Here is a 27,771-nt window from a genome sequence, read left to right as displayed (position 1 = left end):
CATGTACCATTGTCTTAGACCATGGTCTGCCATGTGCTACTGGTATTTTACTATCTTGGGGCAAGGGGCAGATGAACAAGAGAGCAAAACCAAGGTTGCAAGGACATGATGCGTTACAATTTTTTCATGCTTATTTTCCAAATACATCTATAAATCGTATTTAACTATGTTTTTATTTGGTTTTGACTGGTTTACATGTGAAATAATTATATCCTTTGGGTTGGCCTATGCTGTTTCTGCACCATCTTATTCTGCCTTTCTACAGCCTGCATAGAGAACTTAATGTTTATTTTCTTTGCCATTTGGGCCAATTTTTGCACCTCTTTCCTTGACTGATAATTCTGAGCTATGCAAGTAGCGGCTTATATTTCGAAAGATGTCCTCTAATTTTATAGAACTGCGAAAGGTTTGCATGAACTTTGATACATCCTAGCGTTCATTTTTATAGTTATTCTGTATTTAAACGCTAGCGTACTGCTTATAGTGAACAAAGCAATGAAGTAGTTTGTCAAATGCTATATTGACCATCGTTTATGGCTTTCTTTCAGTATGTTGTTATTCCGCCTAGTCTAGAAATTGCTTTAAGGAAAAGAAAAACACCTCTGTAATGTAAGGTAACTTCTTTGGCTGCAGTTAATTTGATTTTTCTCAATAGCAGGAGGCAGACTAAATGGAATTAAAATAATGCAATAAACAGTGGCCTCGACATCTCACCACAGCTCCAAAAATGCATATTGAGTCTAGGTCAGCCTGCTTGTTTAAAGGAGAAGCTTGGATATGAGAACTCTGACCTCTTTGATAATTGCAGAAGATTGATAGGCAGGTGGGTGCGATTCAAAGACAGTGGGGCACAGTTAGTGAAATGGGTAAGAGAAATCTTTGGTGTCCAGTCCTACTTGGTAATTTTGCATTGTCGCAGGGAGGATTCGGGGAGGTTCGCAGGAGGTGAATTTCTTTTTTGTCTTCTTATCCCTCCTCAGTGACAGATGAAGTTGAAATGTTCTTTGGAGAAACAGCTATGCCTGTCTGAGGAAGGTAACTGGCAAGCACGCCAGGAAAATCTTAAAAGTTCAAAGAGAGTAACCCAGAATTAGAGACAGCAGAGGCGTGGGAACTTGTGCATCCTGAGAAGATGCTCATGTATTGGTGAATCCAGAGAAGGTGATCTGTGCGGGTTAGTTGCAGCCTAAAACCAAGAACTCCATACCCAAAAATGCCCCACATCAAAGCTCTAGTACCTCACCCTGCAATTACGGTCTCTCTTGTATTTGCCAGAAGGGAGATATTTGCTGACCAATTTATTTAGGATTTTTCAGAGTAGACTCCCTCAAGGAAGGAGAGAGGTGCTCGTTCTTTTGTGCATGTTTGAGTGACATCTAGGCACTGCAGCCTCTAGCAGCAAAGGAGAGGCAGCAACAGAAAGCTGTAAGCCTGCAGCTCTGATGGAGGAGCTGAAAGACAGTAGGGATGAGCCTGGAGCAGCTCCTTGGCTCTCAGAAACACGGTAAAGACCTGGGGAGCAGAGGGGCTGGAGCGGAGTCTGCTTCCCTCAAGGCCAGTGGAGGACTGACTGTGTTAGGCTGGTATCAGGGACCTTCTGCAGGGCCTGTGTGCAGGAGAAAGGTTGCGTATAACCGTTTCCAGTTCTGTTTCCTAGTCACTTGAGTTTTCTTTGTTTTGGGAGGTTGATTATCCTTGTTTGTAATAATTGTGGCTTTTGTTGCTGTTTAAAAGCTGTTCAGTCTTCTCCAAGGAGTTCACTACATTAGAAGGTTGATGTGGGTCCACCTCAGAGTTTTGTCCGATCCTTAGTTGCTTGGCTATCCCACCTCTGAGAATATCAAATCCGTCTCCACTTCTGGGAGATAGTAGGGAGGATGGTGTGGGAGGAGGACATTTGATGTGGCAAATGGACAGTGGAGTAAGAAAAAGAATTAGGTAGGTCATGGGGCAAGGGGTGGCACATCAATAAAACAGAGACAAGCTGGGAAGTGGGGGAGAACATGTTGGAAGAAATGGAAAAAGAAGTAAGGAGAGAATGTTAGACATGGAAGAGGAAAAGTAGGTGACAAATTGAATATCCAGAAAATAATCCCCTGGATATTCCCTCTCATCAATTAGTTGATAATGGAAAATAATTGTCTTTAATCTTCCTGTCCTCTGAGGGCATCACTTACCTATAGCATACCTGTCAGGGAAGCACTGTAAGGTTTACATGAGGGAGGACTACGTTGTTATTTTTTTTTAAAGGAGATGAAGTTTAGAGTTTTATTCACTCATAGTTGGGAAAACATCATTTGAACTTCAATTATTGAGCTATATCACCTGAAAATATGACTTAGGGTGGTTTTTAAGTTATTTTCTTGGTTTCTTTTTTAGTGTGTATGATCAAATTATTTATCTTTGATCTCTATTTGATTTTTTTTTGGCAGAATTTATAAAGTAGCCTTTATCTGTTCATTAAGTGTTAACTTTTTCCCTTTGCCTAAGGCTCTCTTATGAAATTGTGTAGAATAGGTGGTTTATTTCAGAAAAAATACTAGTAAAATGTAGAAATTAAGCTTTTTTTTACCTTGTTATGAAATCCCTAAGTATTTAGTGCAAGTTCCTAGGTAAGAATACGGCTTTTGTCCAATTTCTTTAGAGTCTGGGAGTCTTAGTACATCTTGAGAAGTTGAGGCTTAAGTTACTTTGTTTAAACTTCAAAAACTAAAAGTAGGACAGTTTTTTTTTTTTTTTTTTCTTTCGTTGCTCACTGCAAAATCAAGTCAGGTGCAGCCACACCGGCTGCAAAACCGTGCCACATTCTTCTCTTTGATTTTTCTCATGTGTGACAGAGATTTCTGGGACAAAGGATCAAAAGTCAGACGTGTCCTTTGAAAAATGAGAAAATTCAGAGTTGTGAAAGTAACATGAGAGTTAAAGAAGACTGACTTTTTAATTTAAGAGTTAGCATTTCCTTAATTTTCTTTTTTCCCCCTTTTTCCCCCCATTTAAATATATCAAAACATTGAAGTACAAAGAGAATTTGGGATGAAAGATTAAAGATGACTCAGCCTCCATCAATGTCTGCCCTGTTTTTCTTCTTAAAAAAAAAAAACAAAAACCTTTTACCATATTGTAGGCACTAAAACATAGATTTTACCTGCCAGAAATAATGAGGTGTTTCAATCCTGTAGATTTTTGCTTGATGTTGGAAAATGGCACTTTTTTAATGTTTAGGGAGCATAACACTTCCAACAATTTCATGCTTCAGAAGTGACAAGCTTACATGACTGTATTATGTGGTATTTTACTTTGGTCCACTATATATTGAAATATCATCCGCAAAGTACCGTACAAGACTTTTTATTAACGTGTTATGTTCCACTGTACCATAAAACCCCTGAACTGAATTAAATCCAGCAGGTACTGAGCAAACTTCAATTAATGTCAGTGTAAGAGTCTCCAACTGAATATAATAAAAATGAAAGGACACCCTTCGAATGCTGATGGCTTCGTTTTCTAAAGGTGCTCAAATGAGACTGCACCCTGTCCCAGGCAGAGCCGTTGGTGGTGTTGGAACCTTCATTTGCACTCGCTTGGCTTATGAAAAGCCACTACCTGAATTTGCCTCTCTTCCTGGGTCTCAGTGGTTGAAGGTGATGAAGATGTATGGTTTCACTGCAAAAGAGTATGCTTTCACATAGACGTTGTTAGGTATATGCTGTTTCCAGAAGTAGGTGAATCTTAAGGGCAAAGAGTTGTATATAAGGTAAAATAGGTGACTATAAAATGGGTCACTTACTGTTCTGCCACCTATTCTTACCAGCATTAAACACCTGCCGATAACCTTGTTAAAACCAATCTCTTGGCTGAAATGCGAGAAAAGTATAAGAATCCATTAAGCCGTTTAAAATTTCCTAGAATAATACTTGCTAGGTATGAAGCACCTTCCCCTTGAGGACCTGGAACTGTCTAAACTTGATCATCCTAATCTTACAAATATTATATCATGGTAGGTGACTATCGTTTCTTACAGATAAGGTTGCTGAGACACAGACAAATAACATGCCCCCAGTAATGCAAGACCCAGAAATAAAACACAGCCTTTATTTATTATAAAGAAATTAGGGAGTAAATTGCAAATGACTGTTTGCCTCTCCCTAAGACTGCTACTGCCTAGCAACGATTGCCAGATAGGATAAACATCATTAACTGTAAAAAGTTTAACGTCTAAAAGACATTAGGGGTGCTGATATGCAGTCTTGAGGTGTCTCCGTCCTGTTTTAAAATATTATCTGCCTTTGCATTTTGGGTCTAACGGTAGTCCCAGCCTTGCCCACGGTATGCATATGCATGCGTGTGCACCCTCCTATGTATATAATGGAATTTGTATTACAGCGGTGCTATAATTACCTATAGTAGGGAAATGCTTCTGCAGCCAAAATAAAAATTAGAAATCTTGCACGCTACATGCAGAAGCTTCTCAGGAAATCATTCAAGCTTTCTCTTCCTGTCAGGCTGGGGAATATGCCTCTTAATTTCCCCTGACAGAAAACATATCACCTCATCAGCAGCCCTGAAAAACGACAAAAAAATCCCTGCCGAAGAAGACTGACTGCCAAATGCTTCCACTGCCACTGCAGCAAGGGGGACAGGGAGAGGAGGGGCGTGCTTCAGAAATTTCAGGAAAATAGAGTAATTTACCTTGCTACCTGTAGAGTCCCACTGTTACGCCTTGTATTGCCGCAAAATATTCATCTCTTAGTCAAGGTGTGACCCTTGAAGAATTAATTTGAGCCAGAGAGTACATGGCCCTATAATTCTAAGAGAATAATTTATACTCCTGAATCTGGATAGTGTGAAATTCTCTTACAGTGTCTGAGCCAAGGCAAACATCTTGATGCAAAATCTATACCTGCAGATCCCGTACGTATTTAAGGGACAGAACAAATGTGGCTCAGCCACATACTGTGCTGCGTGCAGTAACCTGCAGCAGTGGGAATCTCTTCTGAAGTTACTCTGCAGTTTCTTAAAGGCATTGTAGCACTCCTAATAAGAAAATTTGCATGTATCAAAACATTTGCTACTGAAATTTGGCATAAGTGAGTAAGGTATTTTAAATAAACCCCCAAATTCTCTTGAATAATTGCATTTCTGAATCACACTCAATTACGTTCAGAGTCTGTATGTCAAATGATACATCAGGACAGAGGATCTTTGTGGACAATTATCGTTACATTTATCATTACTTCAGTATACCTGTATTGCTGGGCTTTTTTTCTTTTCCTTTTTTATAAACCAAAACTATGACGAGATGAGAACGTTGTGTCGTCACTCTGTGTATTTGTGGAACTCTTGCGCCAGCGTATTTTTCCCCACGCTAAAGGACAGTAGCTCTGATAAATGTACTAATATTGTATTTTTATATGAACATCCTGCAATGGGCCAGCTTCCTATTCCAGTGAAATTACACAGTCGCATAGAGGATGCGTAATTCACATTGTGGCATGAACGGTTCTAGTTCTTATATTGCAAAGATAATTTTCAACCTGCGAACTGGGTGGAAGCTGGGTGGTGCTGTCATGTCTACATTAAGCGTTCAGACAGCCTGAAACTCAAGCCTGGGGAATTTTGAATGTCTCTTTTCTTTCCATTTTGGTGGGGATTAGACTCTTGGCATGTAGTGGAGTAGAACACGTTGGAATAATTCAGGGTTTCCAAGAGTTGCTGAAGTGATGATGAGATCTATGGCTGGAGGTTTTTCTGTCATGTAGCTGGGTGGTCATCTGGTGTGTGACAGAAATGGTCTCCATTTTTTATTTGTGAGATGGACATCTGCCAATCATCTGGCTAAAAGAGGAGCCAGAGGACCCTTGGAAAAGAGCGGGAGACAGCGGGTTGTGTGCCTTCTGCATCCAGCCCTGTAGAGATGGTGACTGCAGTAGGAGATAGGTCCTTTGTAACGTACCCTCTGCAGGACGCTGAATCCTTCCAAGTTACATATATGTCTAGGTACATTCTGTACACACATATGTTTATTACAAACAGAAGTAACGTACATATGTGTGCCAAGTATGGTTCGGTACATTGTTGTTCTGTTCTGGATGGAGGTTTTTGTCATATATAGTTCTCGAAGTCCAAAGTATTGCGATCCAGGTCTTGACCAGCAACAAAACTATGATTTTCATTTAGGTACATGTTGTGACTTTGAATGTTTCAGAGCCAAGTTGACTGGCTGAGGCCTTTTGTGTATTAAATTCATGACTGTAACAGTGGACTTTCATTGGCTTGGTTTCAAAGATTTCTGCAGCGTAGTGATTTGGGAGTGAAGAAATGCTGAAACTATGGGAGTAGCTACTTCAGTTTGAATGAGTTTAGCAAAACTTACTGGCTTTAGAAAATGCAACTGTTTTTCTTCTAAAATGTATCCGGAAAGCTAACAGATTAAAACTAACAGATTAGGAAAACACCTTGACCATCCCAAAGTTTTGTAGAATCAGTCTCCAAATGCCTTTTAAAATAAAACTTAATTTAGATAAACAAATCGTTCCTGGTTTTAGCTGTAATAATTTTAACTCTACAGAGTATGTCTGAGGACGTTGTAGTAGTAGGGTTTTTTTTATTTGTCTAAATTGTCTTTTAACAGGCAATATTTTAAAATTCTCTAATGAAAGTATTTACTAGCAAATAACTATAAAAACAATCTCCCTGGGGCCAGGAGGGGATTGTGGTGGTAGTTGTTTTACCTTGCTTGTTTCTGGCAGTGACATGACGCAGTACTATTTAATAAAATACAATTTCTGCAGGGGTGGGATTTTGAAGTCTTTGAAACTATTAGCACTTATAATCCTGCATAGGTTAAGGAGTGAGTAATGCAGTGAAAATAGGTCCCAAGGACATAATTATAGGATGCGGTTTGGTTGTGTACTGCTTGTCCTGCCAACATGAAGAAGCAGGCACACCGAGAAGAATATGATTGCAGAAAATTGAGGAATGTAATTGGGGTGTGCTGGTGAGACTGATGCAGAGCAGACATCCCTTCCATCTCCTCTGGTGCCCCACATCGCTTTGTATTGCTCGTTTTGAAGATGTCTACGCATTTCTTTAAAATGACCCAAGTTGGAGTTGAACCAGAGAGCGGGAATAAATTATTTGTATTGCGGAATACCTCTGTATTTTAAAAGATGCTTACGTTCAATGTTCATAATGAATCTCCTTGTTTAATTCAGGGTATTGCTGCTCCTTGTAACCAGCCATAAATTCTCCGCAGTCCTGTATGTGCTGATATACTAGAAATTGGTGCATCTTGTTTATTAGTTCAATATCATCTAATAGCCAGGTGAATTCATGCAGGAGGCATTTTTACACAGGGCTTTCGCCTGCAAAACAGCTCCAGCAACGCCAACAGGAGGTTGCATATTTCTGTCTCCTACAGTGAGAGCTAGGAAGAAACTGGTTTCAATGCACCTTCAAGTGCAAACACAAACTGCGTGGAGAGGATTTGCTTTCTTGTGTATCATTCCCAGCAGTGAGCAGTGGCTCAGCAGACCAAGTTCATTGGTATTTGCTACCAACTCTTGAGTCTTTTGTGTGTTTTCCGGATATAGCTGGCTGGAACTTGTTCAAGCATTTTATTTGTTGGTGTACAAGAAAGGAAGACGGTTCTCTCGCTCTCTCCCTCACCAGTGTAGCTTACTGCGGTTCCTACAGGATGAAAAAGAAATGAGAAGATAGCTCTGGACACCTCTGGGGAAGAACTCCTAAAAGGACAGATCTGAATAGTTGTTTTTAGGTGTTTAGGTGTTGTGCTGCTGCCTTGTTTTCATTTTCAGTGTGATAAATGGGATTTTGCCTGTTGGTGTGGATCCCTTTGGGAAATTAAAGCTATCAGCTTCCAGCATGGACATACATTTGAATGGGATTAAGCTACAGTTGAGTTAGAGCTCAAGAGGTCCCGCTTCCCATCGTCTGAGTTGCCATCAGAGCGTAGGTGCGTGCTGTTAGCCTGTCCCCACTGTGCAGGAAGAAGCCGTAGTTCAAGGTGCAGCAAAAGGTCCTTCAGGTCCAGCTCAGGTGTCAGCTGGAGTCCAGCCATGCCATCCTCCACAGCACAACTTCAATGATAGTTCTTAGATCCAATGATCTTACGTTTACAGTACAACGTAAAAAAAGACAAATTACATGACAGTATGGTTGGAGACCGCAGTTTTGAAGAGTGGTTTTCCAGATACAGCTGGCTGGAACTTTTTCAAGCATTTTATTTGTTGGCATACAAGCAAGGGAGACAGTTCCCCTCCTCTCTCTCTTACCAGTGTCGCTTGGTAGTACAATCTTTTAAGATGCACAGAGTTTCTGAAGAGATTTTTCTTCGTGCTGCCGTTTGAGATTCAGTTAGTTAGCAACTTTGTAATCTTTATTAATCTAATTCCTAAACTTGCTTTCTGTCACTCATTTATGACAAAACGCATTGTTTTCTTAGCAGTATTACAGACCAGATCGTAATAATGTCAGCAGAAATGCGTGATATGATATTTGCTAATAGCATATAGTGTAGCTCATGAATATTTGGCATTTTCTTCTTCCCAGTTGCTTCATAGTTAAAAGAGAATTTTCTCATTTGAGCTTGTCACTTCTGATGCCGATTCATCCTTTAATGTCTTTCAGCTTGCCACTTTAGAATTCCCTCCAAAGAAGCTCTTTGGAAACAAGGATGAACGAGTGATTGCAGAACGACGGAGTCACTTAGAGGTAATGCCAACTTTTTAACAGGCTTCTGCGGTGTGTTTAGGTGGAGTGCTCTCTGCTTGACCAACAGAAACCGTTCCCATATGGCCAAAGTTAAATAGCCTGCTTGTAAGTATGAAGTTACTTGCTGCCTCATTTAACACAGGAGATGGCAGCAGTAGATTGCAAAGTAATGAAACATGCTTTAAAAAAAAATAAATTAATCCTAGTCTAGGGAAAAAAAAGCATCTCTTTAGAGATACTCATAGGAGGTACGTTTATTTAAGGGGGAAAGGTTGTGGGTGAGGTAAGTGTTCACTGTAGACAGATGGTCTCTGTGCAAGACAAGATTAAAAAAAATATTGCTACTTTAAATGCAATTTGTTAGCTGAAGATTTACTGTTTTATCACAGTTACTATATCCAAATATCTCATGACAGAAGGAAAGCAATATTTAGGCATGTTGGAGCTTTATTTTGTAACCCAGCTTTCTGAATGTAATTTTTTTTTTCCCCGATTAGTTTTAAAAATTAATTTTATCGTGGACAAGATTACTGAGTGTTTGATGATTGGGGTTTTCTTTGCTTTTTCTGCAGTGCCATGTGAATGGCATAATTTTGACTCCCATCACACATTAGGTCTTTAAATTTCTATGTTAATGCATGTGTTATTGCAGCCCAGGGGCAAGAGGTAGGGTTTTGGGAAAGAAGAGGCGAGAACAAAGACTAAACCATACACCCCGCAACTATATTGTAGCCGTATGGGGATTACCTGATCATGCAAGTCATTAAGAATTATATTCTTTGTAGAGCTAAAGTAGCATTAAGTAGAGCTTTAGAGATGTTAATATAAAAGTAGATTGCTTCCAACTGGCATCTTTTCTTCCATGTTTTAAATTTTTTTTTTCTACCTATTTCACCTTTTCTTTGATCTACAAACAAAAGATCCTCCCACTGACTTCTGATGTGAGGCTGTCTTACATGTGGCACAAAATGTAATCTGGTTTTTTTTGTTGTTTCATGTCCTCTGTAGAGGGCATAAAGGCATGGCCACATTCCAGTCTAGTACCCAATTTGCATATCTTTGTACCAGTAAAGAATTTAATCCCTTAATCTTTCTGACCTTTCATTGATTTCCTAACAGATTTTATTGTAATGTTTCTAAATGTTAAAAGTGCTGTGTGTAGTGATGCTTTGATCGTGGTCATATAGTACTTATAGCTCTCTATATGGCCAGGTTTTAGCTTAAAATTAAATTGTACCTATTTTCACTGAATTAAGTCATTAAAACTTTATTACCTATATAATTTGCAAACTTAATAATAATAATAATATAATATGACCAGGGTTCAGATGAATATAGTTTGCCATATGCCAGATAGTAGGCTTGGCCATGCCGCTCGATAATCCTGACAAATCACTCAGTGTCGGAGAAACTGAAGATCCCCTGTGGCTAAGGGAAAGTTAAATAAAGAGGAAAAGGAGCCAAGCGACTGTTACTGTCCTTGCCATGAGGAATTTGATGCAACGAGCTGGTCAAAACCCCCTTATGTCTGGACCTCTAATTGTGATATTTTCCTTTCATTATATATTTTGCAGCGGTTAGCTCAGGCTTTGCCACCGGCTGGAGGGTTTCAGCTGATGTAGCTGCAGCCTCCTTGGTGAAGAGTGGGAGAAACCACCGAAGTAGTGATGGTTCCCAAAGTCACGTAACGCTTGGAAGGCTCAAAGGACATCTTGAGTTATACTGGGGAAGTATTTGGCAGGGAGAGAAAGTGTGATAGTGGAAGGTGGCACAGGCACCAGTTCTATTTAAAATACTGGCTGTTACCGGTGCGAACCTTGGGCACGCTTTAGTGGGCTAACTGGAAAGTAGTAAATGGATGGATTTCCTCTGTAAGGGACGTGGTTTCTTGGCATTTTGATGATAGCGCATTTCTCACGTGGGCTTTTCATCAGGTAGGGGCATTGGACCTTGGTAACAAGCAGAAACATGGCTTGTATTCAGTTGGCTTTCGTACCTGGTCCTGTGCCTTGATGTGCTGAAAACTCACTGCAATCTCTTTCAAGCCTCACAGATGATGTATTGTTATAGCTGTGGTATGGTATAAAAGCTTATTGCATTGTTCTATAAGGTTAGTAAAGAGCTAATGAGCTGATACAGCATTTTTAGAAAAAGCAAAGTACAGCTTCCACGCCAACAAAAATGTATATTCTTATCCAACATCGGAGCTGACTTTATTGACTAAAACCAGATGACAGCCTGATAAATATCAGCCTGATAAGTGCTCTGAACAAATATTCTGTATTGTAAGATCATTAGTAGAGCTGTCATCCAAACAGTGGAGGATGACAAAGAAATTACTCTGCTCTTCCAGTTTTTACTCTAGGTATTTATACATCTTGAATAGGCTGTGACTTCACGTTGTTTTTCCTGAACTTTTGGGGATTGAAGTGGGATAATGCAGCTTTAACTAGTCCAGTGCTTTCCACAGGTCATTTCTGAGCAGCAGCAGTTTCTTTTTTAATTAACTTTTTTTTTTTAAGTCTGCACATAACAATTGAAAATTCTAACTCTGATGTACACCTGTGTGAGAGATAAGACGACTTAAGCTGTCATATCAGTTTAACGGCATGACTAGAGCATTTGCTGGAATTAGCAGTTGGTTACTGAAGCAGCCTTGCAGGCTCTTTTTCTCTACATCAAAACTAAAGTGCAGCTCTCAGTCAGGTCTGGGAAAACAATGCAGATCGTCTGGGAGTTATTATAGGAGCTAAACTACTCTTCCAATTAACTAAGCACACAACAGTCAGAGAGCTGGTTCTAGTGCAGATATCTGAACTGTTCCTCTATTTGACTCACTTTGGCTTCAGTCAGGGAAATTTTCCTTGTGCCTAATTAGAAAAAGATTTGTCCAAAACATCCTTTGTGGGACAGTTTAGGAAGAGTTTGGTTTTTCCTACGCATCGCCTCTCAGATTCTTGCCCCAGCAGGAGAAGTGTGGAGGAGAGCGGGGGGGTTCGCGGTACCTTGCAAGGCAACTAGAATCAGAGGGGGCTGGCTGTAGGGTCTGCTTTGTTTTAGGATTGTCACCTGGAGTTATCTGATTTCGGCTTGAGATTAGAAGTGGGCGTATTTCATCATAATGGAGATGAAATTACTTTGAGTAAAAGACTCCAGAGAGCCCCAAATTATGTGTGGTGATTTAAAATCACAATAAATGCAAATTGAATGTAAATATTAAGTTCCTTTATTTATCCTTTTTATCCTAGCTGGTATAAATGCTTAATAACCAAAAGCTTCACAATACCTTGCTGGTCGGAAAGCACGTTTTGTGTACTATTTTTGTGTGAGATGAACCTGAAGAGAGAAGTCTTTGATCTCTAGCATGATACGTAGTTGCAATGTAAACACTCTTGCTTTGGTGTTTGTTGGTATAATAGAAAGTCTTCTGACCGATATCTTACATTTCCAGAGAGGTTTGGAAAAATAACATGCAAGTCTGCACAAAGGCTTTGCCTATACATCTTAAGAGAAAAGACCTAAATTGTATTTAAAATTACCTATCCGAAATGCCCTATTGCAATCTGTTAATTTATATTTCATCAGGGACCTGTTGCGGGGCAAAACTCTAAATTAATTGTTCCACAGTCTTTAAGACTGTAATTTCACTTCAGAGCCACCCTTGCTTGATTAAATCCGCCTTAAATGAAACAGCCAAGAATTCTTTTGATTAAAGTTAATGAACAGAAGTTAGCTTGTATCTCTCCTTTCATGCAATTAGAAATCAGTAGATAAGGGTATAGGATCCTTTTTAAAAATGAAATCAGATGACGTAGATTCCTTTTCTATTTTTTTAAGCAAAAACTTTGTCAAGGAAACACATGTCAGAAGAGACACGTGATTCGGTGAATGTATCTGTTCCTGTCTTAACTGCAGAATATCTTTTATTCCTTGGTGAGTTGCTAGATCTGTGGATGACAGTAAAAAGAAGTTTTCCTGAAATCCCAGATTCTTTGGATACTGCATTGCAGTGTCATATCATTCCCCTGCTTATTTTGCTTTGTTGTGGTAACGAAGATTATGATTAGCCCCATTTTCCCATTGTGCAGCCAGAAAAAGCGGGCAGGAGTGACTGGCTAAGCTTGACGTGGCAGATTGAGTTGTGCTTCTTGACTCCTTGTGAGAAGCCTTGCAGACATGGACCCACTAGGCTTTGTTTTCTGCTCTTGCTGTCACCAGCGTGCTTAGGAGAAACCAGTTGTTATGCCGACGAAATCCCAATAGGTTGTTGCTTAAAGGAAAACAAACTCCCTCAAACCTCAGCCTGTCTCCTTGTCTGTTCCCTGTTTCCCCACCGCCCTGTTCCACCGCTGCATTTCCTCAGGTTGGTTTGTGGACAGCAAAGGGGAACAGGTAAAATCCCAGGTCGGGGATGCACCGACAGACAGACAGACGGCTCAACGGTCCGTGGGAGTCGTGTGTTTCCTTTTCCTGCCACTCACAGAGCTCAAGGAATGAAAGCAATCCAACCTGTAACAGTATGGTAAAGCGAGCCTCCTCCAGGTTTTGTAGGAGCACATACATCTTCCTGGCACTGTCTCTGCTCTTCTTTTTTTCTTGGTACTTTCAACCTCTTTAAAAGATAGACACGCTCAATTTATTTAAAATTAATAATACAATTGTCCTTAACCTTCTCACTTCCTGATGTCGTCTGATGAGGTTTTCAATGACAGGTGTTAATGCAAGAGGCAGAAATAAATCTTGTATGAACTGCATAATTCAATTATGCTCCTGAATCTGTAGAACTGGCTGGGGAAAGCGTTGTAGGCACTGAAGTTTCTGAAATACTGCTGTTACCTACAGTCAAAATTGAGCTTCTTGAACTTCTTTAACAACATTAAAATTCTTTAACTTAGAAGCCAGATGCTTTTTTAGTTTGGATTCTCATTTGAGTTCCTTTGGAGGTGATAATTTCTAGGGGGTCCTACTGTAATAGGGTTCTAAAGCTAGCCACTCCGACTTTCCCTTTTAAAAGTGAGGTTCTGTTGGTTTTGCATGGCTTCAAGAATCCAGTTCTTAAGGAAAACATGAAATAAGGGAAATAGCACCTTTCCTTGAACTTGAATTTATTGTTGTTATTTAAATGTATTGTTAATTTCAGAACTGACGCCCGGCAAAAGAAACGTGAAGAAAAAACTCACCTCAAAATATTTGTCGAGAAATGAATGTTTGAGTTTCTGAGACCTCATTTCTTGAGGTTTTCCTTCATGAGGAGAGAAGTGTTGTAATGAGATTTTTAGATGATTCATCGTCTGAATATTCAGTATGGGTTTCATGAGTACACCCCACCGGCCTTTGTTTTGCAGGCCCATCCCTTAATACGTGTAACCGAGACAACCTGCTTCATCCTCGTTACAGGTGAATGGATATTTCTAGTGCAAAAGCCCTGTCAGGTGGGGTCAGAGTTACCATTTCTGTTTGATTTCCTCCCCCCGCCCCGAATCTGACGCCGGTCACAAAGACCTTTCAAAGCTACTGATTAGGTGTTAGTTCAAAGTGATTACTAAAAGGAAATTATTAGCCTTCAGTATCAGTTTACAACAACATCCCTAATACCAAAGCTTTTTTAAGAAGAGCTTTAAAGCCAGCTGCTCACCAGCCTGGCTCTTGCAGATTGAATGTTTGCCTCTGACGGTGCAGTTGTAAATACTGTTCTTAGCAGCATCTCAATGAGAAGGACTTTAGAAAGCATTCAGAATACATTTGATAATCATTGAAAGATAAAAGGAAGCTTTTCCTTTTGTTACAGCCGTGAACGCACACCAGATACGACTGGTAGCGCGAAAGCGAACTGCTGCAAATGTCAGCGTTTGCTAATCCTAGAGAAGATCATTTCATACCCATGGTCTGAACTAGACAATGCAACATCTTGGAGTGATGGTTTTAATTTCCCACTAGGCAAATAGGGATGCAACGGGAGCACAGGAGGAAAGAGCATAGATGCACCCACAAAGACAAGAGAAGAGCATGTGTGGCTGAGCTATATTGTGAATATCAATTATATGAAATCCACATCAAGGATAATTTTATAGAGGAGTGCAGTTAGTCTGCACCAAGTGCCCTGCATAACCTCCGGTAACCATTTAAAAATTTTAGAAACAAAAATAACGGCTTTTCAGCAACAACACTGAAGTCTTGCCTTGCCTGCAGACAGTAAAACTTCGCAGTGAGCCATCTGAGAGCAATTTCACACGTCAGGTTGCCAGCCTTCAGCACGTCGTCGGGGCTGCCCCAGGCACCTGGCTTTTCTTCTTTGAAGCGGCAGCCCTCAAAGAGGAGTTGTAGCAGCTCTCAGCAGCGAAGCATTTAATCTTTTTTTTTTTTTTTTTTTTTTGGGTGGCGCTGCTTCTTGTGCAAGGCACGTTGCCTTCAAAAAGTGCATAAATAAAATTAATTTTGCCTATTGATCACAGTCGCTAGATACAAATAAGTCGAAATTAGGACTTTGCGTATATCAGCAGTTGATCCCATACCAATAAAATGTTTCTTTGATTAAATACCATAGACTCTCAGCCAGGCCCACAGCAAATGCAAGACATTATTTTTATAATAGCAATAGAAGAGAAAGATGGTAGCTTAGAAGGAGTGAAAGCCTGGGGTTATTCTCTGGGTGAGTTAATTTTAAGCTCCCATCCAACAGGCTACTGGGGGCAAAAGAAAGAGTGAACGTAAGCCGCCTCTTGGTCTTATTTGCGCAAACTCAGTGCCTTATTCAAGATCGGGTCTGAAACCCCCTTTTGCAGAGTTTGCTATAGGTAACTTTACATAACACGCATACCCCTTTACAAGAATTTGGGTGGTTTTTCTTTAGACGTATAACTTCAGATCCCTACCTCAGAAACCGGCGCTTTGGTGATAAAATGTTTATCTCCATTGCGACCAAAGAATTAAGTAGGATGTGCAATTCAGAGACCTTTTTTCTTTCCTTTTTAGAGATTTCAGAAAATATTGAGGTACGTTTATCATAATTTAGTAAGTTCAGAATATGTGACAGCATATACTTTGAACTGTAGTTCCACATCATAACGTACTTTACCGTCAGTTCAGAATAAATTTCCCAACGTCCTCCTACAAATCAAGTTTTCAAGTTGTATACCTTTATCGGTCTCCAATAATGGCTCTCCACATTCAGGTGCGAGCAGATGAATAAAGGAAGCACTCGACCAAGGACGCTGGGTTGTACTCGGTGCTATCCCTTTTCAAAGGACGCGTATCCGTCATCCTCCAGCATCCGATTTCACCAAGGGAAGTAGAGGGTGATGCATGTCAAGTGCTTTGGTAGATGTTTGCCAAGGCCACTCCAGCAGATGACACGCTGTCGCTGCTGGCCCAGGGACGCCTGGTGAATTCAAGCCTCTTGTTGTTCTTTCTGAATAGATTTTGACAGGACTTGTTTTGACTTGTGCTCTGGAGAAAAGATTGGTTTCCTTCACTAGTCAGGTCTGTTTTGATCTCTTTTAATATGGCCGTTCGCTTCCAAAAGAAGGCTCGCAGTGTAAATCACCTGTAAATCATAGCCCTCGCTGCCTTTTTTTTTTTTTTCTTTTTTTCCTGCCAGCCTACAATTCGGTTTTCATTGGTGCTACTTAAAGCCAATGAATGTAAGCTTTTAGCATGCAGGCGTTGTAAGAAATATTAAGTCCTGTGGATTTTAAATGAATTTCAGGCAGAATAAGATTGTAATTTGGGATGTAGACTGACTTCTGAAGTTAATTCAATTGATGCGGCATAATAGTAATTCAACATAATGTGCTCATGCCATTAGACTGGCACAGAAAAAAGCTCTAAATAGCTATAATGAATAGTTTGGATTTTGAAAACCTAGGAGAGCAATTTCACCTTGAATCATAACTGGCATCTCTCAGAATGCTTGTACATTACGAAAATTCAAAAAGGTGCATGAATTCAAGTAAATTTCACTACCACCCTGGGTAAAATTAAATTTTAGTGGCACTCAAACACTTCTGGAGATGTAGTGGTAAAATCTGCTTTCACCTGTATAGCTGTGGAGGAAACTAACCCTGATTGAGGGGATCTGCATTACGCTGTGCATAAAAAACATAGGGAGAGTTTCCCAAAGGGCTAAGTCCTGGGGTTTTAGTGGAATTTAGCTGTTTAAAGAGCTTGATTCTTACCCGCTTAGTTCCAAAGTCATTTAGTTACCTCCAAACAAGCCCAAAGGAGTGGTGTGTACGGTATTGCTGCTCCTCTCTCTGCTTTGGGTTAAGTCCACCGCCCCCACAGACTGCTGCCCCGTTAGTGCCACTGCAGTGGCAGGAACACAACTCTCCATAGCTCGTTTTCATAGCTCCAACAAAAACAAAGGCTAAAGTCTTTGCTGTCAAGGTAAAATTCTGTTTTTATAGATCCAATGTTTACAGCCATGTTAACATTTTGGAGCTGTAAATCTGTTCACTAAAAAAAGAGTTACATTACACTTTTGGTAGGAGGTTTCAATCTCATCCCCTCCTATCTCGCTCCTTAGCAGAGAAATTCAGCCTAGCAAGTTAGGGGTTTATATATGCATAACTCAGTCAAATCGGCAAGATATTTGCGAGTATATGAAAGAAAAAACAACCTAGCGTAATTTGCCGTACTCGTATAATTTGTGCTAAGGGCAACCCGTAAATCCTGGTTTCTTAGGAAACGTTGCCAGCCTGTGGCACAGGCAGCTGGACCCTGCAGCAAACCCTCTGCTCCCCCCGAAGCTGTGCCTGGCTGCTGCATCCCCAGCACCGCTGGGTCCTGCTGTGCTGGGCTTGCTTCCCCCCATCGGTAAGAGGATGTTTGTGTAGGCAGTCGCTCAGTAAAACAGAAGACGGCTGGAAGTTTAACATACGTGTGTTTCGGAAGAGTCGGTGATGTGCGTTGTGCATGGCTGTAGAATTATATGTAGAATCTCTATGTAGAATTTGTTTTGGATGGAAATCGGTGTGTGGGGTGGAGTTGTACGTAGAGGTATAGACATGCAGACGCAGGGTAAGGTGATACTGATTGGGAAGTTCTTGATTTATTTATTTAAACTTTTTTTTTTCGCCGATGACTACTAGGCATTATCTGTAAACAGCCTTGCTTCTGATTAGGCCTAATCAAAGTGAACAGGAAGGGTTTGATTAAAACGAGTCAGTCCTTTATTCTTGGCTTGTGTAACGGGAAGCCAGTTAATCCAGCCCTGAGCCTAATTAATGTCTGCCAATCCAAAGCAAATAGCCCCCCCCTTTTAATATTATGACTAACATGGTGGTGACTTGTCATTTTCCAACATGTGTGAATCTGTCTTTATTCTCTTGAAAACAAGTTGTGTGTGACTAGAGCGAGGTCTCTGGTACCTATGGGACAGATGCGTCCTGGTGGGATTTCTTTACCTCGGACTCCTCGAGGAAGCTTTGCACATCTTTGACAGTGTCTAATCCTGTTGGTTTTTGTCAGGAGAACACAGCCAGCCTGGTCTTTCTGCCGAAGATATCAGCCCAGGTGATCACGTCATAATTTTAGAAGCTTTCTCTCCAAATTTTTCACAGGAATAAGGTCCTTCAGGCACCAGGTAGTCTCCTGGGCAGTTAGTCTTTTTCTCGTCGCTATGAAATCACAGATGCACGTAATGACCTAAGGGTGAGCGCAGGAGATAAATGTGTATGGATCCAGAAGTGACATTAGGTACTTCCCAAAGGGCCTGAAATATCACTTGAGATATTGAATATCACATGCTGTCCTGCTCACATATTTTACTCAGAACTGCTTTATGATATCTTGCAATATATGTCGAGGTGTTGGGGAGAAGAATTGAAGCCTCATGTTTTCTATATGGACAAAAAAAAAAAAAAGAAAACCCCACAGAAGACCAAAAATGTTTCTGAGCTAGTTATATCAGAGCAGAGAGTTGATCCTAATCTTGAATGACTGGAGGTGAAGATATTAGTCATAGTCTGTGTACGGTCCCCCATCCTTTTGAGCTGCTGTACTCCAAAGCAATGCCACCTTGTATTTTACAATCTTGCTATCTGCCAATTCTTTCCCTGCTTGCTCAAATTTAATAAATCCAGAGGTGGTTGTGAAACTACTTTTAGAGAGCTATTGGAGCATTATGCTGGCAATTACTCACTCCCAATTAGCCAGTTTAGCCTCAGGCGGTCCCCAGGGGAAGGGGAGATGGTTTTAGTGGCAGGCAGAGGCCAGAAGCTTAACTGTGGTGAACCAAATCGTGACATGGGGGGGCTGAGCTCCCCTTGCAGACCACAAGAAGAGCCTGCTGGGACCACTGCCTGGCCAAAACACCTTGATTTGGACAGCTTGAATATCCCTCACTGTGTAACGCTGGGATATTTGGCATGAGTGAACGTGGTCCCTTGGAATTCAGTTCAGAAAGAAGCTTCCTATGTTGTGACTAATGGCTTTTCTTGTCCCTCGCACCTGACTCAGATAATCCAGTCCTGTGTGGTGGTTGAGATGTGGTGTGTGTCCTGGATGAGGCAGAGCTGGCTTATCTTGCAGCCCTTTTCCTAATGGTTCCTGTCTTCTGTGCTCTCCCAGTGGTATCACAGGCTGCAACCCCCATTTACCTCCCTGTGCAGTTTGTTAATTCCCTCTGACTTTTCCCAATAAGAAAAAAACCAAAACAAAAAAGAAAAAACCACAAGGAAGGAGCAGATCCAGTGAAAAGTTTGAATCCTGTTTTTCTTGGCAGCATGTGCAACCTCTTCTCTTCAGATTCTGTGTCATCACCCCAGAAAGGGCCCTTCACCACCCTGAACTCCCTGAGGTTTAAACTAGGCATTTTTCTTCTTTTTAAGGGTAGAGACTGTAATTAGTGACGATAGCTGGCGTTCCTGCCTTGTTTCATATTTGAAAAATCAACCTGGAAGTTTTTTTTTTTTTTTCTCTTCAAGACACCAATGGAAAGGTCCAAAAAAAGAGAAATTTGGTTAATTTGGGAAAGGATCCCCAAATGTTCTTTTTCCTTTGTATGTGCCCAAGAATTTCTTTCTAGGAGACAAAGGCAGGAGTTGCACTCCCATTCCTGCACTACAGTGAGTCTCTTTGCCTGTGTTGTCTTCTGAGCAGATTCTTGGGTTTGTGCTCACAGATTGGAAGCAAAGCATGTTCCTGTCTGCTTGTTTTGGGCCAGCGTCTTTCTCAGGAAGGCCTTACTTTGCAGATATCTAATTGCAGCATAGTGTGGTTTTTCAGAGTCCGGGGATTGTGCTTCAATCTGTCCCTCTTTTTTTTTTTTTTTTGTAATCAGATTCTTATCCTATAGAAAACAGCTGTTGATACCTGCATATGCATTGCTCTATGAATAATTCAAATCAAGATTGATTTAAAGCTTGCAGCACTTAACACTAGTCAACAGAATAATTACGTGATGAGAGAAACAAGCGTCTATATTAAAGGGAGAGAGGAGCCAATGCTACAAGTTAGATGAGCAAGTTAATTAGTCCTGCCTCTGCCACCGATGCCCTTCTGTGACCTTGTGGTAAAGCTTTTGACTGTCAGATGGATGTGTAGGTGTTGAAAGTGGGGTATTGTTTCGAAGGAAAAGAAAAAAAGCTATTGTTTCAAAAATCCCCAAAGCCTCGTAAAGGCTTATCTTACTAAAGTTTGTGGTGCTTTCAGCTCCATCAAATATTAGCAGGTGGTATTTATTATGCTAATTGTAAAGTGCTATATTTAAAGAATTTAAAACACTGACTTTTTGGAAGAAATTGCTAAGACACAGCAGTAGGAGAGAGAAAGCTCAAAGTTTCTTCGTGTTCTGGAAGTACCAGAGTTGATGAGTTTTTAAACACACCAAAGTTTAATGAAAAATCCAATTCTTCCTAAGCTCTGCTATTGGTCTCCGAGGCTGGCGCTGTTTGTAATGGATTATGAGAACAATGTCATTGAACTGAATTCCTCTTTAATATGCCACAATTGCAAAGATAAGAACACTTTCACGTTCCAAAAAGCATTTTGATTGTAATAACTTTAATAACTTTAAATTAAGTTATGGATTTATATTAAAGTGTATAAAACTATGAGCTCCCCACATCACGGAAGTAGTGCAAAAATCATTAGAATGACTTTGCTGTGCTGATGGATTGAGCACGAGATGAATGCTGGCCTACAGCTAAAAAGGTGAACCCTATTAAAATGATTTTTAATAAGCTTTTAAAATTGTTGCCGTTTTGCTATTCACATAATTAAAAGGGAGGGAAAGCCACTGAAATTGGTAAGCAAAGAAAAACCTTGGGGGCCTCACAACGCTTTCTCCAGTCTGGTTTCCTTTGCAAACACTTGGAATACAAAGTTCAAACTTGCCGTTCCGGCTGTCGTCAGTTTTAAGGTAAAGGCCATGAAGGTTGTAATGCATGCCAAGAGGGCAAAACCGCTGCTTTTCCCATTTTGGATTTATGGTTTTTTAGCCTGACTTTCAATCTTTAAGATTTTAATACGTGCCAAGAGTGTTTCTATTCTGTAGTGTTCCTGAATGTGTGTTTAGACTGAGCAACCAACACCATTGGCGTGTGATTTACCCATTTCACGTCCCTGTTACGGTGCCAGGCTCCCATGCCCTCACGTTGAACCGCTTACAAATTTACAATTAGGATATTTTCCAGCAAACCAGCAATGTAGCAGGTTGAACGCTGTTAGTGAAATGAAACTCCTAAATGCATTTGGAAGAACACTGATTACCAGACTAAATAATCCAGAACAAATGGCTAGAGTTTTGAAAGGCTAACAAACGAAAACGAGAAATAAACCCACGCTTTTTGGAGTATTTCTAGCAGTTATCTAGTTTTATCTTGCCAAGGTAATCATGCAAACCTAGCAAAAGTAGGATTGCTATAACGTAGTGCTTTGCGTACTCAGGACGATGATTTAGGTGCTGTGGGTGAAGCTCTGGTAGGAAGTCACAGTGCTAGTTTGTATAAAATGTGGACATGTTTCTGTGAAGGCACCCTGAGCTTGCCAGTGTCTGCTATGAGAGGTTTGTTGTTTTTTTTTTAATGGAGCACATCAAAAGATACCAGAGTGCTTCCTACCTAGTCTTAACTCAGCACAAATAACATTATTCTGTAAATAGAGAAAAATCGTATCTGCTGCAGGAAATGGATTTCATATAAAAGCTTTGAAAACAACTCTCCCCCTGCCCGCTGAGTCCTGACAGAGGAGATCCTTTCATCTGGCCTTGCTGCCACTCCAGCAGCTTCCAGTGGCTTCTTGGGTTGCAACAAAGTCCATCTCGAGTCCCTTCAGGATCTCTAAGAAAGTTTTCTTTCCATCATCTCTGGCACTTGGTGGTGTGCTTCTGCCCCTTTCCCTGCTTGCTGTGACCCTCATCCTCTCCCTCTCCCATCTGAATTTGGGAAGCATGTTTCCATACACCAGTAAGGAGCACTTTTCCTTTTCTCCTGCCACTTTCTTCTGCTTTGTTGTCCACATTGCAGCCAACAGGAGAGCGCAACCTTCCCTCCTGCTGCCCAGCCACAGCTCTTTAATTGAGGCATATGCTTGTGGTGTGAACGAACATTTCTGCCATCAATCACTGTTTCCCTCGCTATGGGACTTAGCTCCTCGCCAGCGTATCTGGGCAGAGCAGCCTTTATTTCATTGAAGCAGCAGCTTCTTTGTGTCAAGGGCACATGAGCTCTGCGCTACGCTAACACGTCAGCATCACGAACAAGGGCAAACGCGGGTACGGGATTTAAAGGAGGGCTAATTTGCTCGGAGGTGGTTGCTGAAGAGCACATAATGCCAAGCCATATGGCAGGAAACCTTCATACAAAATGAATTCCATCATAATCTGGTAGATTCCGCGTGGTGCCATTTTCCCGAAGACCTTTTTCATGTTCAAAGAATCTGTGATATTCACTGAGCAACTCCCGTGCGCAGATCTGGGGAAAATAAGTATAGCTGCCCTTCCTAGTGTTTGCCTGTCAGATAAGTATATGCTTGTAGCAGAGGGATTTTTTGCTCCGCCATTAGAGGTATCACGCCAAAACAATGAATAATGGCTCTGCAGGAAAGGCATGACAGTCAATTATCTGGCCATACATACCAAGGTGAACGCAATAGGTCTTGTAATGTCTCCAGCGAGATGTTTGGGTACCTTTGAGCCTTCAGTAGCCATAAACTGGAATTACCACAGTAACTTTTCAGCACAGTGCTAAAACTCTAACAGGATGCCTTGTTTTACGTTTGATTTTTCTACCATATTCATCCTTGAGGCATTACTGGATTGGGACTTTTTTTAAAGGGCCCTGCTTTGTGAACTAATTATGACAAATGCTGATATGACACCTGTTGCTCACTTTAAATTACCTCTTAGTCTGTTGGAATTCATCTTAAAGGCGTTTTTGTAATGGAATTCTTTTTCGTGAACATAAATACAACCTGTGAGAGATGTGAATAAAAAAGAAAATTCACCAATCCTGCCAAGAGAATAGCTTACGTGCTGGCTGCTTTTTATTGTTGTTGTTGTTTTTTGTTATCCTGCTTTCTGTGATATTAATACAGCTGGTTTGCAAGGCACGTAAATAGATAACAGGTTGTTATGGTATGGAAGAAGTCTCTTTGGGAAGAGAGTGAATAATTAGGACTGCTTCCCAAACACGGAACCAATTCCACGACCCAAAAGCAGCTGCATTCACATAACTAAACCTTGTGGTCTTCATAGGAGCTGGTGCTGTTCTGTCTTGCCAGTGTATTTCCCACTGCATCCCAGATTTGGGAATAATTTCTCAAGTTATCTTTTTGTGCGGTCAGTCTGTAACAGAGCAAAGGAGCTTATCCACGTGCTCCATACAAGATTTGCCTTACAACTCTTTGGGTGACAACAGGTAATTTTTTAGCACCTGTCTGATCAACCTTTTACCTGCTGCGTTTCCTTCAAAAGTTATAAATATGGGTTATTAAATCATGGTAAATGATTGCAATAATTCAACCCACATGTGAAGGAAACCCCATCAGGTTTGTGAAAACTAACTTTGTGTTAATGTACATCTGTCACAATTTCTCTAGGTACAAAGGGATGCGAGTGGCACAGCGGTTGGTGAATATTAACTTCTAGGAAGGGGAATGTTTCTTATGTGTAAGACTTAAAAAACGCCTGAAATTTAGAGGGCAGCTGAGTGAAAAAATGCGGTTAGGTTCTGAGATATTATGGAAGTCATGCAATCTTTGTGCAGATGGCCTTGATCAAAACAAATCCTTTTCGATGCAAGGATTGTGGAGGCTTGGCGAGGGAAAGATTTCTGAAGGCCTTTTGTGTCCATATGTAGTGAAATTCCCGCAGAACGGTTGGGAGGTTTGCACCTGCTCTAGCGTTTGGTAATGCTAGACGGCAGTATTAGCAGGTCATGATTAGCAGAAAGCATTACGCGATTACAGAATAACACAGACAGCGTCACACAAGCACAGAATAACACAGTTACTCAGCTTGGCAGGGGAAGAAAGTGGAAAATACTTCTTTTGCTGGCTTAATACAGCCATTTCAGTAGCCCTCTTTCATGGATGGATTCAAATGCTGATGGTTGTTAGAAGGACTTTTCACAGTCCATGGAGATCTTGTTTGGGGTTTTTTTGTTGTTTTTTTTTTTTATACCGCTGTTCATTTAATTCTTCAAAGTGGCCATAGTGATTTTGATCAAGTGAACCTTATGATGTTTTGCATTTCATTCCACAGAAATACCTCAGGAGCTTTTTCTCTGCGATGCTGAAGTCTCCGTCGTCTCCGCTGCACATAGACAAAGTGGGGCTAACTCTGTCAAAACACACCATCTGCGAATTCTCACCCTTCTTCAGGAAAGGTGTTTTTGACTATAGCAGCCATGGGACTAGCTGACTTCAGGGCTGGGACCCTTCTGCCGGAGGAGCACCGGTGGAGTCGTGCCTTCGCTTTTGTGGGGCGAGAGAAATGGGGTGGGGGGGGTGGAAGAAGAAAAACGATCTTCCCCCACAGCTGGGAAGTTGCATCCAAACAACTCCAGTTAAAGACAGCTACGCGCCGGCGCTAGCCTGTGTCCTTAACCAGCTCTCATATTAGTGCCTGCATTTGCCTGGCACGGGCTATACGGACGTTTTTGTGTCAGTCGCTCTGTTAATGCTGTACAAAGATTCCGACTCTTGTGCCGGGTTTGGATGGGCTCCTTGGCGGGAGTGCTTCCTTCCCACTCGCTCAGCCAATTTGTCCTGGTGGCGCGAGAGCGTCTGGCACTTACTGGGGTGGTGTGTCATGCTGACAGAGGGGTTCTGAGCAGCCTTTCAGTTTCTAAGCTGTTCCTTAAAGAACATTTCCTTTTTTGTTTCCTTATAGCATACTGTGGCGTTTAAGGCAATGCTCATACTCCACTCTTGTTTCTTTTTTTTTTTTTCCCCTCCCGGACACACATTTTAGCTATTTGACTGTAAAATTGTGTAGTTTTCCTTGGAAGAATTAAAGGGCTTGGGCGACTGGAATGTTTACAAAAATATATGCAGCAGAAAGAATATAATTTAAACCTTGTAGAAGTCTTCCACACTTGGTTGTTTTGAAGCAGAACGAATCACTCGCCATTAATTAAGAAGCAGAGGAAGCAATAGTTACTGAAGAAATGCGGTCAGCATCTTTTCAGATTTTCTAATTACCCAGACTGTAAGTGGATACCGTGCACTGTACAGAGCTTATAGCTATGCATAAAGCTTAATGCAAAGTGCTATATTTCATTTTTTTTTTTTGAAAAATAGCCTCTTCACAATAGCGTAACACTGTAAAACGTGATTTTTATTTGCATCGGTTAAAATTGGCAGGATTTGACTAAGAGTACTTTAAAATTACTCAGGACTTATTCAGACTTGCACATGTATATACAGGTAGAAGTCATTTTATATTGCTGCGGATCCAAAAATATATATACACTGTGACTGGAATTGAGTACATGTACATGTTAATGTATAATTGGTTGTATAAAAAATCAGAATCAAACAACTTCCAGTTATTAAAACGCATAATGAAAGGTAAGTTTTGTGTGCGATTTGTTAGGAGTGTGAAGTGTTATTTGTGAGTTGCCGTCATCGATCACCAGTGGGTCTTGGTAATTAAACTATTTCTTGTTGTAGAAAACAATTATTAAAACCTAAAGTAACAACACCGCTGACATTTTTATTTCATGACCTAAATTATAGGAGCAGTAATGTTTTACATTTAATATGATGTGTAAAGGTAATTGGGTTACATTACTAAGCCTAGCCTGCTACAATAAGCATTTTTAATTGGAAAAAAAAAAACAAGAAAAGGGAAAAAGAAAAAAAATAATTGTTAGAATGGATCATTTAAATTTTGAGAGCATTTTTGTTTTGTTTTGATGCAATTCAGTGAAAACAAAAGTTAGGGTACAATTTCTAAACCACTGGAGCCCTGTTATCCGCAGGGTAGACTTTCCTGTCTGTACAGACGGTATCTGGCTGTGTCTGTAGCTGTATCTGATTCTGTCTTGCTTGGGCATCTGTACACCTTCGGTTGGGAGCCAGGTTTTTTAGCTAAGCATTCCAGTCAAACCTGTTGATTCCCAGACTGGTTTTGCACCCTGTCCCAGCTGTTCCTGGTCTCCCTCATGCACTTCTGCACTGGAGTCATAACTTCACCTGCGCTTCGTCACCGACAGGGAGCTAGCCTCCTGATCCTTACCGTGACCTGTGCCTCTACTGCACCTCTCCGGTCTCTCCCAGGGCCTTTCTGTGCATGGATCATCCCCCGGCCCCAGAGGCTTTGTCCTCTCTCCCTTCTTCACCGCCAGTTGGCTTTGCTCGTGCTTCCCAAATCAGCAAATGGAGGCTGGGTGCTTGCTGGGTTCCTACGGTGAGCTGAGTAACGAGTTTGATGTCACTGCACAGGTTAACGGAAGATGGGTAACTTCACTGGGCTGTATTTAGACCCACAGGGAAGCTTCAGAGGCAGAAGCTGGGCACAATACTGCTGGTTTTCATAGGGCGCTGGGAAATTTGACCCTAAATCTCACTTCAAAACCAGAAAATCTTTTCTGTCTCTCCTTCTCCCTTGGCCTGCTTCCGCTCCTGCCTCATTGCAGTGTAACACGATAAAGAATTAATACTGAAGAGTTTAAAAAAAAAAATGGATTTTACCTAACTGTAAAGCATTGTTTCCTGTGTGCCACTTCTATGAAAGGACCTGGCAGGCCAGGAAGCGGCAAGCTGCTTTACCTGCTCCACAAACCCAGTTTCTGCAGGTTTCCTTCCTGAAAAAACCCCTCAGTGGTGCCAGGTGCTTTGCCGTGACAAGCAGCGCGGAGCCTGACGAGCGAAACTGCGTCACCGCCGTATGGTAAATGCCGCTCTGCGGGAAGGGTTGAGCGTGCAGCACTCCCGGAGGTAAGTCCCACGCTTCGTGTCACTTCGGAATTGGAGAATCTGTTGAAGAAAAACACAACTAGACAGGGAGTTAAGTCAAGTGAAAAATATGAATATTCGTATTTTTCACATGAATTTAAAAGAAGACTTGTACTCGGTTTCTGTCCACGGTACAAATTAATTCAGGGAGGACCAGATGCTCCAATGGCATAAACCTGCCAATAATGTGGCTAATTTATGTTGGCTAGTTTATCTGGCCTGCAGCGTTAAATGTGTACGTTGCAAATAACAAAGTAAAGGCTGATTAATCACTCCATTTAAAATGTCATCAAGTTAAAAGCTACCGAAATGCAAGTGTAAGCAGGCAATTAGGACCACAACCCCAGGCTACCAGCTTTTCCCATCTTCTTATGTATCCTTCAGTGGTACCCAGAGTTTAATCAATGACTGCAAGCTTAGGCTAGACAAAGAGGCATCTCTTAATAATTTCATGAGTAAAAATATGATTGCTCTTTATAACCTACAGCCTTTAAGCCCAGACTCCGTAAGAAGTTTTCAACAGAAGCTGAGCTGCATGTCGAAATTATTAACCATATTCAAGACGTTCAGACTGCATTTCTGTAGAGGTACCCTCAGGCTCTACAATTCTCCATGAATTTTACGTTTAAAATATTG

General features: G+C 41.0%; 1 protein-coding gene across 2 annotated transcripts in view; it reads left to right on the top strand.

Annotated features, from left to right (window-relative positions):
• The window catches only part of KIF16B (kinesin family member 16B), a 139,531-nt gene extending 114,261 nt beyond the window's left edge, over positions 1-25,270 (top strand). For both annotated transcript variants that reach the window (XM_063327863.1, XM_063327862.1), the window contains 2 exons: positions 8,650-8,733; positions 24,437-25,270. In XM_063327863.1, coding sequence (XP_063183933.1) covers positions 8,650-8,733; positions 24,437-24,595 — 243 coding nt within the window. In that variant the 3' untranslated portion in view covers positions 24,596-25,270. The remainder of the gene's footprint in view (positions 1-8,649; positions 8,734-24,436) is intronic.
• The last annotated feature ends 2,501 nt before the right edge of the window (positions 25,271-27,771 follow it).

Source organism: Chroicocephalus ridibundus, chromosome 3, assembly GCF_963924245.1.
Source record: "Chroicocephalus ridibundus chromosome 3, bChrRid1.1, whole genome shotgun sequence".
Classification (NCBI taxonomy): domain Eukaryota; kingdom Metazoa; phylum Chordata; class Aves; order Charadriiformes; family Laridae; genus Chroicocephalus; species Chroicocephalus ridibundus.
This window is presented reverse-complemented; position numbering and strand designations above follow the sequence as displayed.